The sequence below is a fragment of the Chelonoidis abingdonii genome, chromosome 10 (assembly GCF_003597395.2).
Source record: "Chelonoidis abingdonii isolate Lonesome George chromosome 10, CheloAbing_2.0, whole genome shotgun sequence".
Lineage (NCBI taxonomy): Eukaryota > Metazoa > Chordata > Testudines > Testudinidae > Chelonoidis > Chelonoidis abingdonii.
The window spans coordinates 6708533-6728050 of record NC_133778.1 but is presented as its reverse complement, the minus strand read 5'-3'; the positions used below and the strand labels follow the sequence as shown (position 1 = coordinate 6728050).

The following is a 19518-nucleotide window of genomic DNA, read 5'->3' as shown; positions in this document are numbered from 1 at the left end:
ATTACGCAGCTGCATATGACTATTTGTGGCCATTTGATCACACAGTTCCTTACAAATGTCCCGACTGATATCAGGCTTTAGCACGTCCTGGCGAGACCTTAAAGGATGTCTCCTGAGCAACATGGCCGGTGTCTGATTTGTAGTATGTGGGCTGCATTCCTAACATAGCAGCAAAGTTACATCCTCTAAACAAACTGTCACACAATGCACACAATGGATAGGAATAGTGTTGGTCCATACAGGGCGCCAACTCTTTGAATAAGGCCAAGAAGTTCATACCCCCTGAAATGGCCCTTGCTCACTATAATGCAGCTTTGCCTATAAAATCAGCTTGTGACACGTCCGATATGTCTGAATAAATCTTTCTGCTAGTTCACTTGTGGAAGGATGGAACACAACTGATGTTTGATAGCCTTTCTTTTGACAAAGAGTTGGGTCTCTTCAGATGTGAATTGGATCCCACTGTCTCTTACAATCCGTTCCGGAACACCCTTCTGAGAAACACGAGTCTGCATGCTCTTGGCATCTGCACTGAACTAGTTGAATTCATACAGAATGTTTCAATTCATTTAGAACGAACATCTACTGTAATCATGCACATCTGTCCCATAGATGACCTGGAGTAATTCATGTTGTACTGTGGCATTTGTTCAATTTGTGCCCCATAGAGCATATTGTCTGTCTCTTGTTCCATTTGGTATCCTTATCTGCCTCTTCCATGGGCCAGCATGACAAGCAGTCTGCATTCATGTGGTGGTTGGCACTTCTGAACTCAATATTGTAACAGCAAGCACCCAAGAATATCACCTCAGTGCTGGGACTGCTCTTTGGGTTAAAAGGTGAAGATCTGTAACTAGAGTAATTGTTTCCAGACGGAGAGTGGTAAAACTTTAACTCCACAGACAGCTCAGAGCTTCTCCATCAATTTGACCATAGGTATGTTCTGCTGAGGTAAGCAAAGGCAATAGGTCTTTCAATCTGATCTTCCACAATGGGACATTACTGCTCCTATGTCACGTGGGGAAGGATCATAGGCAAAGCTACACATTAGTGGGTAAGAGCCCTTTCTTGGGCTCACTCGAAGCCTTGGCAATGCTGTGTGGACATCCTCCATCTCTGTCCCTTGTGTGACAGGCAGTTTGAAGGCTGTAACTCTGTCACTTGTCAGGCAAGAACCTCTGGAAATGACGGGCCATCACTGGAAAGGAATGTCATTGTGACACATTCGGAGGCTTCAGCCTCTGATCTCTTTCTCAATGGCTTGGCTTCAAAACACAGTTGAATTCACATTTCTCCTTGTTTGCTCTAAGTTCTCGCTCATCCAGCCTCACTAGAAACCTTGAAATCACCACAGACATGCGCAGCGCCATTCTTTTCACCACTGCCATGACAGAGGCGCTCCTCTCCTTCAGTTCACTTTGGATATAATCCCAGCATCCTGTAAGTGCTGCAGTTCAGTCTCTGCCTCTGGCCAGATTGCAAAGGGTCCTGGCCAAGCTTTGCAAAATGCAGAAACTTCCTCCTCTTAATGCTCAGTTTTTGCTTTCACATGTTTTAAGGTTTTGATACCATCCTGAAAGACATCAGCAGCCTTGTCCAAAAGCTCTGCTCATTTTAGTTTGGGCCTGGAGGGTTTTTTTGTTGTAAACCTGCAGAAATGTTAGGCTTTGCCAGTCCACCTGAATCTCTCCCAGCCATTCTTTACCACGTAGCACAGGACTTCCTTGCTTCCCAAACACAGAGTCTGCAATGCGTTGTTTCCAGTCACGTATTCCCTTCACTGCAATAATGCCCAGGGATTTCCCCTGTGAGATATTAGTAGAACTGAGGTTTTCTGCAACTTCATCCTACTCAGTGGTCTCTGATAATCCTGCTGTGAAATTAGAGAGAGCAGGTGCTGTATCCAGCTCCATTTAAAGTTTTACTCCTCCCCCTTGACGGGGAATCCATGCAACATTTCATTTGTTGTCTTCTCAATGTAACAGTCGTAGAGATAGGCTCCATGCTGTCATCTGGTATCCCATCTTCATCTCTGATTGTTGGTCTTTTGCTCCTTGCATGACAAAAATAACATGAAGAAACCACAGGGGTACAGCTGGATCCAAATAACTGTGTTTACCGAACAGACACAGACACGCAAGGCCTAGCTATGTATACGTGGCTGCTCTGGCTGGGTTCTGAGAACTTGTAAGACACAGAACACAGTGAGTACCACTAGAAGGCTCACAGACCATTTAAAGGGATGCTACCTTATTCCTATCTACTACAATAAACCTGAAAACAAGGAAAGCTGGGATGATGGTGGTAGTGGAGACAGAAAACTGTCCTGTTTTATGGTGCCTGGAGTCCTGACCAATATATTCTTGGCTTGTACTGTCCATGCCATTTCTACAGACTTGGTACAGTGCCTGGAGTGCATTTAGGTTTCTGTACGCAGCAGATCTCAGTAACTCCCATCCACCTACTCTCTGTGTGTGTGTGTGTGTGTGTGTGTGTACACTGTGTAACATGGGCATTACACACAGACACACACACACACACACAGAAGGTAACACCAGCGCTTCCAAAGAGATCAAAGCAAGAATATACTGACCTCTAGATTCTCTCGCAGACATAAAGAAAGTGAAGGAGACTCAAGGATTAGCAGGACCCCTACATTCAGCCAAGAGAAACACGTTCCAAGAGCCAGAACTCGCAGATAACAAGCCTTGAAAAATACTGTTTGCCGAGCTCCTTCCCTTGCCAATACCAATTATACATTTATTTTCTATTTGGCTGATCAAAAGCATTTTCCCCTAGCTTATGGAAAAACCTCTTAGAGCGCAACTGCTTTTGAAATCTTACTGGAACGCTATATCTATTTTAGCTAGACCTGACCAGGATACTCAGCAAGTGTCCTGTCTGGGAAGAACTCAGATCTGAGGTTAGAACATGCCTGCTCTTCTGACAGGTGATTGATTGGCCCATCATATCTTCCATGGAAGGATGGAGACTGTGTCTTCCATATATTGCAGCACAGAGACAGGCCCACTGCCTGGGATTCTTACTAAATAACTGCGGATGGATTTTCTGGGGGCAGAATATACTTGTCCTGAACAGATCCCCAGTTATAAACCTACTCTAAAAGCTTGGTCTCAAGGTCTGCATTGAGGCTCAGGCAATGTCTGTATTCATAGTTCAAATCTGGAACAGGCCTCAGCCACAAATGAAGCATCTTAGTGGCCAATGGTTATAGCTTGTCCACATTCCAAAACAGTGACTGTCTCGAATAAGAATGTGTCTGCCGTCTCTGTCCCTTTCTTGGAAAGGATCCATCACAGACGCAGTCTGTGCCCTCCCCCCCCCAGTCTGAATATATATTTTAAAAGAACAAAATGGTACGAGGGCCTGAAGTGCTTCTAAGTCATGAGTCAAAACCTACAATGTATCTCTCTCCTTCCTACCGGTTACCATCCCTCTCATGTCCAGCGGAGATCCGTCCCTCCCCTTCTGACCCAGAGAACAGGCCCTTGTGGCGCACTGGATCCGTTCCCTGCTGCTGCTTCCCTCCTTCCCCCAGATCCTAAAGAACAGCCACTGTAGGCTGCTGGCTTCCCCTGCCCATATCTGTGGTCCCAGGACTCATTTTGCAATGGCTGAGTGAGGGCAGGCTCATGTTGCAGATTTGGGGAAACTGGCCAACTGTTCTTGCTTTATTTCAAAAAAATAAAATGAGGGCAGGGGCAAAGCCCAGCTGGGCCAGGTCTCTTGCTGCAGAGTGGCTGGAGATGGGGAGGGAGGGTTACAGGAAAGCACTTCAGAGCCCTTTGAAATGACTGCTTTTGGCAAAAGCCTTTGCAAAGAGTTTCAGCCAGCACAGGAGAAATACCATAAATGCTCATAAAACAAATTGCTTTTCTACAACCAAAGTCTCTCCTGTACCCAAACCCTTTCCAGACGAGTGACAGCGCAGAGCTGCATAATGTAGAGCTGTCAGCTGGCCAGATCCTGCTGCCCTCGGAGAGTTAAATGCTTTGGCTCAGTTAAGGACGTCAGGATCTGGCTCAGTGGCATCTCACTGCTAACTTGATTCAGTGCTCAGCATCAGCACAAAATGTCCTGCTCCCAGGACTCAAGTTGTGGCTGGCACAACTTACAGACCAGCTCCAACACCAGCAACCGCAATTCGTCTTTCCATGTGGCTGCCTTCAATTAAACTCTGCGCTGAGGGGACGGGTGTGCTCTGCAATGCTTCTGGGGGATCTCGTTGCTCTGGAGGAGGCGAGGAGGCTGGTTGGAAGCAGCTGTGCTCCCTGTCCACATAGACCTAACTCCTGAAGACACGCCCCACAGCAGAGAGAAGGGGCAGGGTTGGCCCCACAAAGCCAGATTCCCCAGGGCCCCTTTGCCTGAATGATGCCAGCACAACAGATCCACCAAGCACCCTGGGGCATGCCCCAGACATTCCTACCCACCGGGGACTGGGTTGATGCAATAGGCCACTGGGGCCATGGCAACCAGGGCACAACCTGGCCCCTGGCAGCCCTGGATTTTGTGTTGCCTTATCTCCGTCCCTGCCATGGGGGTGAATCAATTATATGTAGGAGTTGTATTCCAACCACCTGAGAATTTCTGTAACATTGCCTAGCTGTATCTTGGGTCCACCCGAGAGTTACCCTCCCCCCTAACTTAGGCAGAGGACAGTGTGTCCTCTGGCCCCGATGCTCAGAGCTGAAGCCCTGGTGAGCTAGTGTTCTAGTGGCTGTTTGCCAGTTGGCCCGGGGGCTGGAGTGTATCTGGGGCTCGGGTGCATCTGCAGCTCATGGCAGCTCAGCTCGGTGTTACGAGCTAGGGAGGATTAAAGCTTGGCAGCCTGCTGGGGCTGAAGGGCTTGGACAAGGAGCTGGAGGTGGGTCCCTGCTGAGCACTCCCCACTCTGGAACAGCAAAGCAGAGAAGCGGCTTTTCCCGCCAGGCTTGGGGCACTCTGCTGTGACCTGGCTCCCGGGCATGGCTGGGGTGGCACACAGCAACAGGTGGTGGAGAGGAATAGCTCAGTGGTTTGAGCATTGGCCTATTAAACCCAGGGTTGTGAGTTCGGCCCTTGAGGGGGCCACTTAGTGAACTGGGCTAAAAATGTGTCTGGGGATTGGTCCTGCTTTGAGCAAAGGGTTGGACTAGATGACCTCCTGAGGTCCCTTCCAACCCTGATATTCAGTGTTCAGTGGATTGAAGCAGGCAGGCCCAGGACTGGGGTGGGCTGTACTCACAAGGCGCAGGGATTGGTGTGCATGGTGACAAAAATAAACATCTGCCTTAATCCTCCCATTGGAGTTTGCCACACTACAGCTGAACATGGCAGGGTGAGTGCAGTGGAGCCTAGGTGAGTTTCCACAAGCCCTGCCCTGGGGCCTCCTCCTTGCCTGCCCCACCCCTCCCAGCTATGGGGCAGCAAGTGCCAGATGGAGGCTGATGCCCTGGGGGAGTATGAAATGCAGGTGGGGAGATCAGCCGGGGGTTGCTCTCCTTGCCAATGATTTGGGAGGTGTTTGGGCTCCTAGGAGCCAGCTAGCACAGAGCGGTAAGAGCTCCAAAGGGAAGGGGAAGCAGCATTCGGCAAACTCAGCTAGCAGCACAGAACCCGCACTTGTCTTCAGCGCCCACCCACCCTTCGTGGAGACAGCCAGGGCTGCTCCTGCCAGAGCTGCTTCCTGCTGGAGGAGGGGGAGTCTCTGTGGAAATGTCCCTGTTCCCACCGCAAACTGCTCTGGGCCCTGCAGCTTCCCCTCCTCTTATGACCGTGGCGCACACAGCTTTGGTGATGGGAGGACCAGAATTTCTGGAAAGCCAGGGCTGCCCCGAAACAGAGCCCTCGATCTGTGCATGCTTTACAACAGACCATGTAAAGACACAGGGCTCTAGACCACAATGCAGGGGCCAAATCATGCTCCCCCTCCGTAGCCCACTGACTCAGGTGACTAAGAGGACCTAGGTCTCACCCTTAGGCTTAGCTGCTGTTCAGATCTGTAAGTTTCCAAATATACTGGACTGACTTGCTGGCACCTCTTTCCACTGGGAGGAGGAAACGATGTGGAATTTTCTCAGTCCCAGCCAGCCAAGTCTCCATTTTCTAGGTTTGCCGGGGTCCTGGACTCCAGCATGCACCCCTCCCACTGCCTCTCTTTCTGGAGGCATGTGTCCAGGCTGGGAAGGAAAGGCTGGATGCACACCATCTCTAGCCACATCCCTGTCTGATTTGAACACACTTCCCCAGGGGTGGAAGATCAGCCGTCTTCTTACCGGGTCTCCAGGCACTCCGAGTGGTCCTTCCCGTCCTTGGTCACCTTGTGGGCCAGGATCACCCTGAAAAGGCCGAAAAAATATATAACTCAAGGAGACACTTTGGAAGCTGAGAGTCCTGCAGGTGCTGGGCAACAGAGAGCCAGAGAGAGCAAAGAGGCACAGGTGGGCAGAAAAAGAGACATTTCAGAAAGCAGACCTTTAGCCATACACAAAGCACCTTGGATCGTTAGCCATCTAGCCAGATGGGTCCAAGTTACAAAGATCAGGTGGGAAATTAGCTAGTGCCCCAGGGAGTTTGCACGCAGGGTTGAGCATCAGCAGATGGGGTTCATCTGGGAAGACCAGAATGGATTGAGAGCCAGGCTCTCTCAAGTACAGGGATGTTTGTATGTAGGGTTTTGGTTTGGGCCCATCTCTGCCTCAATGACTCACGTGAAGTTTCATTTATCCCTGTCAATGAGTATGGCAATGGCAGCCCTTGTCCCCAGTCAGGATCAGGCCCCTCTGTGCTAGGGGCTGTATAAACACCTATGAAGATGTAGTTCCTTCCTCAATGATCTTATAGTCAAGCCAAGGTATCCGCCCAACCTCTCTCACCCCCGGTTCGGTGGGTGCCCTGCATCGCACACTGACAAGATACTTTTAGCTCTGCATGCACACAGAGAGCGGAGCTGGGGTCCCTCTTTCCAAACTGGGCCTTAACCTCAGCTCTGCTTTGGAAAGATGTGTGCTGTGGAGCTATAAAAAGCAACAAAGAGTCCTGTGGCACCTTATAGACTAACAGATGCATTGGAGCATCAGCTTTCGTGGGTGAATACCCACTTCGTCAGACATGCTCCAATACATCTGTTAGTCTATAAGGTGCCACAGGACTCTTTGTTGCTTTTCACAGCTCCAGACTAACATGGCTACCCCTCTGATGCTGTGAAGTTGTGTATCTCCCACAGTGCACAGGGCTTCCCAACTCCACTCATTCTGGGCTATTGCCAGGTGCTTAGGGACTTTGTGCTCTGAAAAGTGTGTGTGTGGGTGGGAAGGGGCAGGAACTGGCCCTGTTGCAATGTTGAGCAGGGAGCAGGAGCAGAGAGGCTGGAAATGTATCTGCTAACTGACAAGGAATTCCAGGGAGCAAAGGCCAGGAACAATCCCTGTGGAGGATACTGGGATGGGGGGTGCTTGCAGTGCCAAGGGTATGGCCATGAAATGGCTCATCACCTCCTGCTTTTAAAGGGCCAGGATCTCCACCTTTCTCCCTTAACGTCCTCTTCCTCACACCTATTAGCTGTACAGCCTGCCAGGCTCGCTGGGAGCGGAGGAGAGAGATGGGGCTGAGAGGCGGTGACTGGACACAGGAAGCAGGGATTCTCCTGGGAACTTGGTGCTCTTAAACATCCAAAGCTTTTCCTACAGCTGAAATGGATGATGTGCTGGAGCTGGACGTCTCTCTGTCCTGCTGTGGAGAGCCCCGCTCAGCACAGCTGTGAATGGAAACCCGTGGGCAGACGTGCATTTAGCATTGAACCCTTGAGCCTAGCATTGCTTCTTTCAAAGCGCTCTGTGCTAGGGGCCAGCAGCAGGGAGTCCTCGACTGCCCAGTTAGTGAGGAAACCTCGCACCACGGCTCTGCAATTCAGACCTCCCACAACTAACCACAGTGCAGGGCTTTGCATAAGGGAGAACACTATAGAGAAAGCCCAGAAACTGTGCCATCCCTGCGCACTCACTGACTGTGCCTGAATGTGCCACACCAAGAAAGGAGCTTAGCAGGGGTTAGGCTGCAATGTGTAGCTCTGAACAGTCAGGAAATGCCTCATCCCCTAGGTCTCACTGTCAATTCAGAGCCATGTAGGCAAATAGCCAGTTCTCTGCAATGCTAAGCTAGCTCCACTCCCACGCACAGCACATTGGCCCTTAGCTGTGTGCTTCATGAGCTCAGCAGCAACAGCCACTGGGCATACTTGCCTCCGCCCAGAGATCTGCCAGCCCCACCATCAGGCCCACTTGATGAGAATCTAGACTCTTTCACTTTTCCCTCCATGCTTTCATAGCTTTCTTTAAGCCATGCAGTTCCTCAGCCTGGCTGTGCCACACTAAGCATTGGCACACAGTAAAACTAGCGGATAAATCTTCCATCACTTTATACCTTACTCACAACCTTGCCTGATGGCTAGAGGTCGGGGGACTATGAAGCGCGGAACAATAAAGCCATTGTTTGATAGCTAGATGCTTCCATAGGGCCATGCAAAGCAGTAAATATAAATCATAATATGAAGGTCCTGAACACTGATGGAGACGTTTCTGGCAATGCGATCATCTCTCAAGCCAGAACAGAGCCTTGGAAATTCGCCTCCGCATCTTTCTTAACAGTTTCATTCCAAAGCACTATTGTGGCTTCATTCTAATGCACATCTGCCTTGCAAAGAACAGACAGCGGGCCTGCTGTTCCCAGGACACAATATGTAAACAGGAAATTACAATTTGGGCATTTTCCAACAACAAACAGGACTAGAGAACCCCACGAAGTTTCCTTTGTGCTGTTCTGTACATGCCCCACCCTTTATGTCTATAAAATCAGGTCGATCTCTACCATGCTAATGGTTTCTAATGCCAATACTCATTGCAGCAGGGTGCATACCAGTCTGCTGTCAGTCAGCCTATGTAACTAGATAACACAGGACCAGAGGTGTGATATGAGAAATAAGTTGCCATGTCTATGCACAACTGGTTGGGAGCAGTTATCTATGGTTTGCCGTCAAACTGGGAGATTGTTTCTAGTAGGATCCCACGGGGTCAGTCCTGGGTCCGGTACCATTCGTTATTTGTTGGTATTTTGATAGTGGAGGTTAGAGTATGCTTATCAAATGTGCGGATGATACCACACAGGGAGCAGAGGAGGTTGCAATCACTTTGGAGGACAGGTGCAGAATTCAACATGACCCTGCCGAATTGGAGAATTGGTCTGAAATCAACAAGATGAAATTCAATAAAGACAAGTGCAAAGCACTTTACTTAGTAAGGAAAAACCAAATGCATAACTACAGAATGGGGAATGACTGGCTAGGTGTTTATACTGCTAAACAGGATCTAGGGGATATAGTGGATCACCATGGAACTTGGGTTAACAATGTCATGCAGTTGTGAAAACAGCTAATATCATTCAGGGGTATATTAACAAGAGATTCGAATGGAGGACATGGGAGGTGACTATCCCACTCTCTGTGCTGGTGAGGCCTCAGCTGGAGTAGTGTGTCCAGTTCTGTGGGCCAGGCTTTAGGAAAGTTTTTAATGTTCCAGTGTGTTAAGGTCTCTTATGAAGAGGATGGTGATCAATGGTTCTCAATGTCCATTTAAGGCAGGACAAGAAGTAATGGGCTTGTTCTGCAGCAAGGGAGGTTTAGATTAGACATTAAGAGATTCTTTCTAACTCTCCAGGTAGCTAAGCTCTGGGCCAGGCTTCCCAGGGAGGCTGTGGAATGCCCATCACTGGAGGTTTTGAAGAACAGGCTGCACAACCAGCTCTCAGGGAGGGTCTAGGTTTCCTTGGTCCTGCCTCTCAAGGTTTCTTCCAGCCCGGCCTTGTACGATTCTATGGCAAGTGACCAGGCCCTTAGGATAGGCAGGAAATCTCAGCCCTGACCCCATGGACACTGACCACTCATGCACCAGCAGTAGCGCCCCACAGGTAAGACCCCCTCTCCGTCTGGTAGCAAGACTGGCTTGTTGTGATGCCTTTGGCTCTCTCATCAGGTGGCTTCCACCTCTGAGTGCAGAGTTGATGCAGAAATGAGTGACACTGGCCTAAGGAGCCTGCTGCTTATGGCAGCAACCCCATAACTCCTCTATCCACCCTCTAGCTGGGCCACCTTCCCAAATAGGGCACATTCAGAATCACCTGGAGTCTCCCAGAGGGGCTGTGAGTGGCTCCATGTTGGGACATGCATAGCCTTTAGCCGCCTTTGCCCCCTTCTCCATCCAGCCCCAGTGTCACAGCCTCAGGACACACGTGCTGTCCTCCCTGCCTTATGGCAGAGGCAAAGAGATGGCCCTAACATGCTGGCACATCTGCTCAGGCTTTGGGAGATCCTCCTGGCTGGGATGCTCTGCCAGTCAGAACCATGGGCAATGGCTTGCCCAGTCCATAGGGAGTCGCTCAGCTCTTTGCTGTGTGGATGGATGATCCCCATGTCCAATATAGCAAACCATATTGACCAGGTGCAGCAGCTTAACATTGGAATTCTTGGCTCTCCCCGTGGCTTTGTGGGGCTGTTCCTACACTTGCTGAGTACTTCCTACTGCTGCAAAGTGGATGGCCCAGGTGTGCGCAGCAGCACTGGCAGATGACATGGGAGAGGAAGGGGTTGACAGGAGATCCAGAGCAGGAGAAGCACAGGGAGCTATGGGTGATGGATGGGACCTCTGGGAAGTGACTCACTTGGTGACTTCAGCTGTTGAAAGTGGATTGGTGTTGAGAGCCTGGTTTGGGGCAGCAGAAGGAGCTGGGGTATCGGGAATAAGGGCAAAACAAAGGAGATTGATCGAAAGACCCCCTCCTCTCCTGTCTAACACCACACTAGCAATCCACTGTGCAAAACAGGCGGCCAGTTTGCTGGTGCGGACACTGCTCCCCTGTGTGCACGTGGAGCTGGGAAGCTTTAGCAGTTTACTTTGCACTGTGTTTTAAACGGGTTCAGCCACATGGGCAAAGTGAGCGGGTTCCACCGAAGGTAGGTCTGACTCTGCGCACTGTGTGGGTCAGCGCTTCGTGAAGGGTTTCATGGGGCCTTCCTTCCACATGTATGGGGAGCACAGCCCAGCTAGTGCTCTGGCTGCCCCGTAGCATAACCGTCTTGTGGGCAACAGGGAGTGACTGGACTGATGGGAATCCGTCAGCGATAAGCTAGCGCAGTACGTCCTGCTGGTGCTGGTTCTATTCCTCATCACCCACACCTCTCAAAGCAACTGTACATTTCCCCCCAGCCTGGCATGACCTGCCAGCTCCCAGGGCTGCAGCATGTTGGTTTTGGACAACGGAGCCTGCTGGATGAGTCACCTTGTGGCAGACACACGGATACTTTCCTACTGGCTCCCAGCCCACGCAAGGAGCTCAAGCCCTCATTAAAGGGGAGCTGAGTGACATATCTCCCTCTCCTCCACACACACTTTTTCCTGCTCCCCAGCCCCAGGTCAGCACCATCCACCCACTCCCTCCTGAGTCACACGTACCCGGAGACGGCAGCGGCCCTGCACACCGGCACAGGGTCGCCGGACTCGCCTTCAAAATAGCTCTGAAGCAGCAAACTCATGAAGCTAAAGTGCCGGATTGTTGCTAATACAGCGAGAAAACGTTGAGCCATTTATTCTGCCATAAGCACAGCCGGTGAGCTGGCTCCGCAGCCCCTGGGAAGGGTATGGAGAGTCTGACCAAGGCTGGGGCTCGTCTCTCTCACACTTTCCCTTGCTTTCGGGAAGCTCTTTCCCACACGGTCATTGTTTACTTATTGGGTTGCAGTAACCTTCCTGCCCCAGGCTGGCCCCTCGCTGCAATGGAGACTTTTCTACACTTAGCCACAAGTTCCTCCCACCAGAGCAGCTTCCGGCGGCCTCCTCCCAGGCTACCATTACCAAGCTGGGAGGGATTTCAATTCAGAGCCTTGAAACCCAGCTGGTCCCAACTACACCTGTCGGGCCCGACTCATGTCGGGAAGCAACCCAGGTCGTCTCTGATCCCCTCCTCTGGTCAGTGAGGTTGGCGTGGGAGCGGCTGGGTGTGGTGGGGCGAGTGTGCTGATGAGTTGCTGTGCAGCGCACACAGCACAGCAGGGGGCGGTGGCTGGCAGGAATGGGGCACACAGCTGCCACCAGGGCAGGAGACAGGTCATGGGCATTGGGCTTGGGGAGTGGGGAGCCGGCACCAGGCCAAGCCCCGAGGATGAGGCATAGCGCTGATACAGATTCGAGGGGGAAGGGTTGGGTCAGGTCTGAAAAGGACTCAACACTCCCAGGTCAGGTTCAGGTTGGCTGGGCCTGAGACGGGTTCGGGCGTTACTTACCCCAAACCATGACAAAGATGAGCCATCCCAGCGTGGGAAAGGGAAGGCTGCTCTCCATGTGGCTGGGGCCTTTGCGACAGTAGCTTCCCACAGCTCTCGCCTCTCCCTGAGACAGGGTGGGCAGGAGCAGAGAGCATGGCCAGCGTTTCCTGTCACCCGCGCCATGGATCCTGCCTCCTGGAGCGGCCAGCATGGCTCTGCGCTCTGCGGGGCTGCTGGGGGGAGGGTCTCACGCATGACACACCCAGACACCTCAGCAGTGCCCCACAGGCCATGGGAGTAGCTGTGTCTCTGAGCAGCTGTCACCAGCCCTGGCTTTTAGCAGGTAAGGCGTGTCCCCCTTGGAAGGGGAATGTGACGCCTCCTTCCTTCCCAGCTAGCCATGCCCCAGCTGCTCATGGGTAGCTCACTTCACATAAGTAGCCACGGAGGAGCCAGAGGCAATTCTGCAGCTAGAGGGATTTTACCACGTCAATACCTTCCTCCTCTGCCTGCCCCAGTCCCATCCCCCTGGGAACTGCCGTGCTGTGCTCCTCTGTGCTGGGCAGGGCTGGGAGCCTAGAACGCCCGAGCAATGAGGGATGTGAAGCCAGCTTTGCACAGCCCCTTCCCCCCACCCTGGTTCTGTCCCTCAGAGTCTCACGCTGCAGCCCACCGAAGCGATGGCCATGGCAGTGCATGCTGGCGCTGACAGAGTTACGGCAGGAATAGCTGGGTAGGTGACAGGCAGCAGGGCACCAGGCATGCAGCTTTGTGGCTCTCGTAACACTCAGTGGAGTCACCAGGAGCTTGGCATGTGACTGGACTGCAGGACTGGTCAGCCGTCTGGTGGGGATTGGAGCTGGGAGCACATTTCAGCTCCCTTCCCGCCCAGGTTAGTGCCTTTGTGCGGAAGCAGGTGTGGCGAGCCCAGCCAGCCAGGAGCGAGGCACAGCTGTGTGCATGCGAATAGTTACCTTGTCTCCTCTAGGCCCACGAATACCGGGGGTGCCCAGTGGCCCTCGTTCTCCATTGCCTCCCTGTTTAGAAAGAAACAGAGTGCCGGTTCAGAATCTGCTCCGCACGAGAGTCAGCGCTGGACACGCTGCATCACTCAGCGTGATCACAGGGGCCCATGATCACCCAGCCTCAGGGCAGATAGCCACTCGGCCACATGTAAATAATACCACACACCCCCTCTCTTCACCTCACGGAAGCCACTGCAGCCAGCAGGAGCTGGAGGGACTGCCAAAGGGGGGCCACAGCTAGGGCAGAGCACAAGGCCCCAGTGAGGATGGCAAGGTCCCCCATATCTGGATATCTACCAGATTTGGAGATGGATCCAAATCACCATCCTCTGATGGAACAACAAAGGGGGAAAGAGTCTCCACAGATTTCCTCCCCCAGAGCCTCCTCCCTCAGGAGAAATAATCCAGCTCATTATGCAGATATATCCCTGGTTCCTAGTCTATCATCTCTGAGCGACTACCGTACCCCCCACTTCTGACTGCGAATTCCTCAGGGCAACACCTGGCTGTTTGCACAGCGGCCTGTCCAGCGGTGGTACCACAGCAGTAGCAATGGCTCCCTCGGCTTTGAGGATCATGGGTCACAGGGTTAGAACTGCATTAATGCACTCACATGTGTACCATTACAACACACGAACACAGCAATACGCAAACTAGAAACAGCCCTTTGCTCAGCTCTCCCAGTAGGGAGAGGAGAGGAGGAGAGTTAACCTCTGTTTGAATAAGTTTCTAAATGAGGCAATGGAGGAATGTGTGGCCAGAATCCAGCCTGTTCCATCAGTGTTACCTGGGGACAGATTCGAATGCAGGGTTTTAAACAAACACTCCCAGGTCGCCCCTGAGCCCCCCAAAGAATGGCCTGACTTAGCCACAGAACTCCCAGGGCTCGGAGCCGGCTAAGTGCAGGGAGCTGCTGGAAAGGATGCGCTCGGAGGAATCCCCAAACAATCTCAGCCGGTCCCAGCCTGTCTCTGCTTACGTCTCAGTCACCTCAGCCCCTCTGAAGGGTAGCCAATCCCAGACACGCCCAGGCCCCCATCCCGCCATGGCTTGTGACCCGCAAGTACAGTATAGCAGGGCACTCTTACCCTTTCTCCGGATGGGCCAACTTGGCCTGGAGCTCCCTACGCAGACATAAAAACAGTGTTAATACAGTCGAAAGTGCCAGCAAATCAAATCAGTCAAATGCAGCGCACACATGACTCACCTCATCCCCCAACTCCCCTTTCTCTCCAGGGCTACCAGGACTGCCAGGCTGTCCCTAAAGAGGCAAATCAGACACAAGCAAACAAGATCAACCACAGGGGTTTGGAGTAACAAACTAGCTGTGCACTAGAAACACAGTCGATCTAGTCTTCAGAGAAAGCAATACAGCTGGTTGAAGTCTCCTCTTTCAGACTGAAAGGGTTAAGACCATAGGTGCTGGAACTAGGAGTGCTGTCATACCCCCCGGCTTGAAGTGCTTTCCACCATATCCCAGGTTTACAGTCTGGTCCAATGGCTCTCAGCACCCCCACTGTACAAATTGTTCCAGCACCCCTGGTTACGGTCCTGCTGTTGTAAATACTTATGCATGGGCTTAACCTCACTCATGTGTAATGGGGCTCCTCGGGGGAGGACAGTGACACACTAACATAAGCATTCTGGGGATGAAGGCCAGGCCATATAGCCCCACTGATAAGACCCTCACCCAGCTAACCACTGGACCCAAAGAGGAGCTGTGTAAAGAACCAAACATTTCCCCACTGGTTGCACTGCCAGCACATCCTGTTACATTCCCTCCCTACAGCCCCCGGGGTTGTGAAAAAAAAAACAATTAATTTTTCCTTCAGTTTGAATTTTTAGAAGAAACCAGAGAGCAAAGGCCGAGAAGTGCCCTTGCCATGCGTAGATACTTGGAGGTTACATGGCAGCTCTAGCCAGCAGTAACAGGGGCAGAGATGATAGAGCGCAGGGACTGAGGACAGTGTGGTTGCTAAGGTGGTTTACCTTGTCTCCATAGTTTCCAGCATACCCAGGTCTGCCAGAGTTCCCAGACTCCCCTGGTTCTCCCTTGACAAAAGATAAAGGGTGTTATAAGTATGAAGCACCACTCCCAGCTCACACTGGTCCATCTTGAACCCTGGAGTTTACTTGTATCAAACTTTAAGCAACCAGACCCAGGTCCCATCTCTGACCAAAAGCCATTTTTCCTTCAAGTGTCAAACCAGTTTTTGTCATTGGCCACAGAGAGATCAGCCCTGGGTAACAGAGCATTAGGGCACTCTCCGCACCAATGACAGGGATTTAAGCCCGGCAGATTTACCCACAGAGACTTCGCTGACCTCAAAGGGAATTCGCCACTTTGAGCCATCTGCAGTCAAAGCTGTGAAGTGGCCGGGTTTATACATCTCAGAGGAGGAAGGTGTCTTAGAGATGAGGAGATGGTTTTATTTAACCACGAAGCTTCTGCATCCATTTTGCTCTGCCCCTAAGGATTGCTTGTGTGTATTCTGAACTGTTCTGCACACTCTGCTACTATCTCAGGTTGCTTGGAAAGCTGTGAAGGAACTGATAACACTAACAAAGGACGTGATGAATCACAGTGGCCTATGTATTCTGACTACTGTGCCCCCAACTATCAATCTCAGTCTTCTGAAAACGCCTTGTCTCTTGTTGGGAGTTGACTCCACATTCACACAACTATTCAGTCTCTCTTTTGGCTTGGCCCCCATGGTGTGACCTTCCAGAAACAAAGGTCTGGAGAATAACCTTCACAAAAAGCACAGCAGCATAACACTGCCGCACACCAGACGAGCACATTTTGCACCCTGCAGACATTCCACTAAAGGAAGCTCTGAGACTACCCTCAGAGCTGCTCAGCAAACAGCTCAGCTGGTGAAAATTTTCTAGGAACACGGAAAGCCTTGGGACAAGTATGATATCAGGGCTTCAAAATTACATCCCCTTTACATTTGCAGCTGCACATTCATCTGCTGGGAAACATTTCTGTTCTTTAAATCACAGGGCCATGAGCCACAGAGCTGAAAGTGGCCCAGTTAAGCCTCTGAGAGGAAACATGATGCCCCATAAACTTCTAAGAACCTTTTGGTGGCCCCAGTAGTCAGTGTCAGTCTGGGCCTTTCCGAAGTGAGTTACAAACAGTACAGTCTGAACCACGAAGTCTACATTTAACTGCTGACATTTTAAACCCTTTCAGAACTCACACGGTGTCAGCCAATAGCATTCTTTTCTGTTACCTAGACTTACAAGACCTAATGCCATGATAACATTTTCCATTTTGCAGCTCTCCAGACACCTGTTTTACTGTGTTCATTACCAGTCTGAATGACTGATCTAGACAGAAGTCTATCATCACTGGCCAGTGACCTGTGCACTTCAGCATGAGGACGCTGGTGATGGATGAATGACTGAGCACGTCCTACGCCTCATTTCCAAAGCTGCTCGACCAAGGAATGCCTTATTTGCTAGCTGTCCTAGAGCTGCCAGGACCAGTGTGCTTTTTAACACTACTTAGCCTCTTAGGGTATAGCTCATTGTAGTACCAGGCGGCGTAACATTCGGTTGCTGGATCCACTGGTCTCCAGAACTCCACAAAGGCAACCCCACTGAGTAGACATACAAATGGGCTGTGGCAGGGTGTTTATGTTTATCCATTAATGCTAATGAAGTTTAGGATCGATGGAACAAAAAAGGGCAATAGCAAAACGGAAACCATTTGACTTTGCTAGCCCCGGAGAGAGAAAAGCACTGGGTATCACAAGTCTGCTTCTCAGAGGCATTGGGCACCTGCAGTTCCACTGGAGTTAACCAGAGTTTTGCCCCCAAGTTAGCCCTGCAAGTTCAATGTAATGAAGTAGAAGCTGCAATATCATTATTCATTTTGGTACGTGGATTTACCAAGGAAACTTTAACAACAATTAGAGACACCTCACACTGTTAAACAATTAAATCCCCTTTCCACATGGCAGGCAGAGAACAAGGCCAGTACCGTCCATCTACTGTTAATAGGAGCATGATTTCCAGCTCTCTCATGCTGGATTGTGCGTGTATCCTCCTGGCTTCTCACTTTATCCTCCTGGCATTAACATCTAGCAGGGGCAGAGCTCAGACTGCCCTGCAACCCCCACAGCATTGACAGAGGGAAGCTGGAGATGTATCATGGCTGATTTGATACTGGGTGTGACTCATGACTCACCTTCAGTCCTTTGGGTCCGTATTGACCAGGATCTCCATTAGGTCCAGGAGGGCCTTGGAATCCCTATTAAAAACCAGGCTGTTGTCAACATATGCAGAAAATCAAACATCTCAAGTGTCACTAAATAGCCTATCACATTCTGGGGACTCGGAATGAAGAGGTGAATAAGTAAGCTAGTCAGAAACACGGGGATTGGGGAAGTTTAAAGTATTCTTGAGCTAGGTACCTCTGGGGCTGTGAGAGGCACATTCCGACACTGCGTCTTATAAAATGCTGTAAACCTTGACTTGCTTTTGAAATTAAAAATAAATTAAAACAAAGCCACTTTTAAGTCTCATTGGTGGATTCTAGTGATGATGTTTAAATGAGAATGTTGTATTAATGCCAATAGAGCAAAATGTGCTGTGCCATCAACAGATGGGAAATAACTGGTCATCTAACCTCCGGCAAGGGGAACAACTAAGTGACTGACAGAACTTGGCACACAGAAATGAATGGGCCAAGGCGATACTAATGTGGTTATTTTATGATTTTTAGAAAAAATGGGGTCCTGACCCCCTTAAATCCACTTCTTTGTGGTTAATTATCTTTAGGTGACCCATAATCGAAACACAAGCGGGAATCAAGGTCTGCCCTAGTTACACCGTTTCTGGCTTGAACATTTCCCAAGCATTCGTCAGTGGAACAATTCACTCTGATTTTACCGTTTCCTTTAATTACTTAATCTGCCTGTACACCAATGAAACTGCACAATCCACAGTTTGTATAAATTGCAACCAAGTCAGGTATGTATAAAAATAACTGTTTTGATTCAATTTTGGACTACACCTCCTGGATGAATATTCACATTTAAGGTATAGCAAATGCCATCACCCCCTCTCCCCCCAGGATAGCGCCCTGCTCCCAGCAGTCCCCCACTTTGAGATTCTCTTTGACTGGTTGCTAGTTTGCCTGACTTCCAGCCCTAGGCTCTACCACTCTCCACATCAAGCTGCATTCGTTATTGTAATGAAAAGCAAACCAACCAAGCACGTACATCAAATCCTGGTGATCCCTTGCAGCCTGGCAATCCAGGAAATCCACTCTCCCCCTGGAAGGAAAGGAAAAGGCTGGCAATGAGTCCCATTCGGTGTGAGCAGGCAGCGCGCATTGGATCTGAAGGCACTAGTAGCTGCGTACCCCCGCTCCACAGTTCAGCAGCCCCCCTTGACAAGCCCTGACAGATTAGTGGCCGCATAGAGAGGTGCTGGCTGGCTTGAGGACTGGGCAGGAGTCCCATGCCCGAGTCCCAATAGCTAGCCCCTCTGCCCACTGGAGAGGAGGAAGTGGCGGCTGCTGATAAAGCTGGGTGTTACTGGTAGCGGTGCTGGAGGGAGTCCTGGGGGAACTCCTGCCCCCCTGAAGGCAGCAGGAGGGGCTCCATCCCCAGGCCAGGGGTGGGCGTTTGGGACTGAGGGCCAGCCAGGGGGCACAGGCCACTGAGCTGATGAATTGCTTTACACCATGCAGTGTGCCCAGACACAGCTGTGATGGGCTGCATGGTGAGTGACTACAGCCAGAAGCACTCTGCCCCTGAGAGGGGTGGAGGGGCAGGGAACAGCTGAGACACCCAGCCCATGCCCTGTCCTAGTGACAGGCCTCTCAGTGGGAATCCAGAAAGCCCCCTCAGCACACGGAGCATTAACTCTCCATTGGATCCCCAGCGGGATTCAGGCCAGATTTCTTCCTTTGGGACCTGTGCTGCCAGGGGGAGGTCAGGCCTGGGCAGTTGCCTCACCTTTCTCCCTTCCTTGGCTGCTCCCGTCCCAGTAGCTGTATGGCTTTACTGCAGGTCTCAAGATCAGTGTCTGTTCCTGCACCCAGCCCCCAATCACTCCGTGCCAGGACCCCACCCCCACCCCTGAGGGCCTGGGGAGCCCAAAACGTCCTGGAGTCAAACAGAGCCTCCTGGCCTTCCAGCATCAGGCTCCTGGCCCACAGGT

The 19518-nt window shown here is 51.2% G+C and overlaps 1 protein-coding gene across 1 annotated transcript in view; it reads right to left on the bottom strand.

The window, feature by feature from the left end:
• The window catches only part of COL6A1 (collagen type VI alpha 1 chain), a 68795-nt gene that overhangs the window by 28196 nt on the left and 21081 nt on the right, over positions 1 to 19518 (bottom strand). Inside the window, exons 14-20 of the mRNA XM_032769467.2 lie at positions 18573 to 18626; positions 17537 to 17599; positions 15328 to 15390; positions 14546 to 14599; positions 14427 to 14462; positions 13288 to 13350; positions 6279 to 6341 (exon numbers count right to left, since the gene is read on the bottom strand). Coding sequence (XP_032625358.1) covers positions 6279 to 6341; positions 13288 to 13350; positions 14427 to 14462; positions 14546 to 14599; positions 15328 to 15390; positions 17537 to 17599; positions 18573 to 18626 — 396 coding nt within the window. The remainder of the gene's footprint in view (positions 1 to 6278; positions 6342 to 13287; positions 13351 to 14426; positions 14463 to 14545; positions 14600 to 15327; positions 15391 to 17536; positions 17600 to 18572; positions 18627 to 19518) is intronic.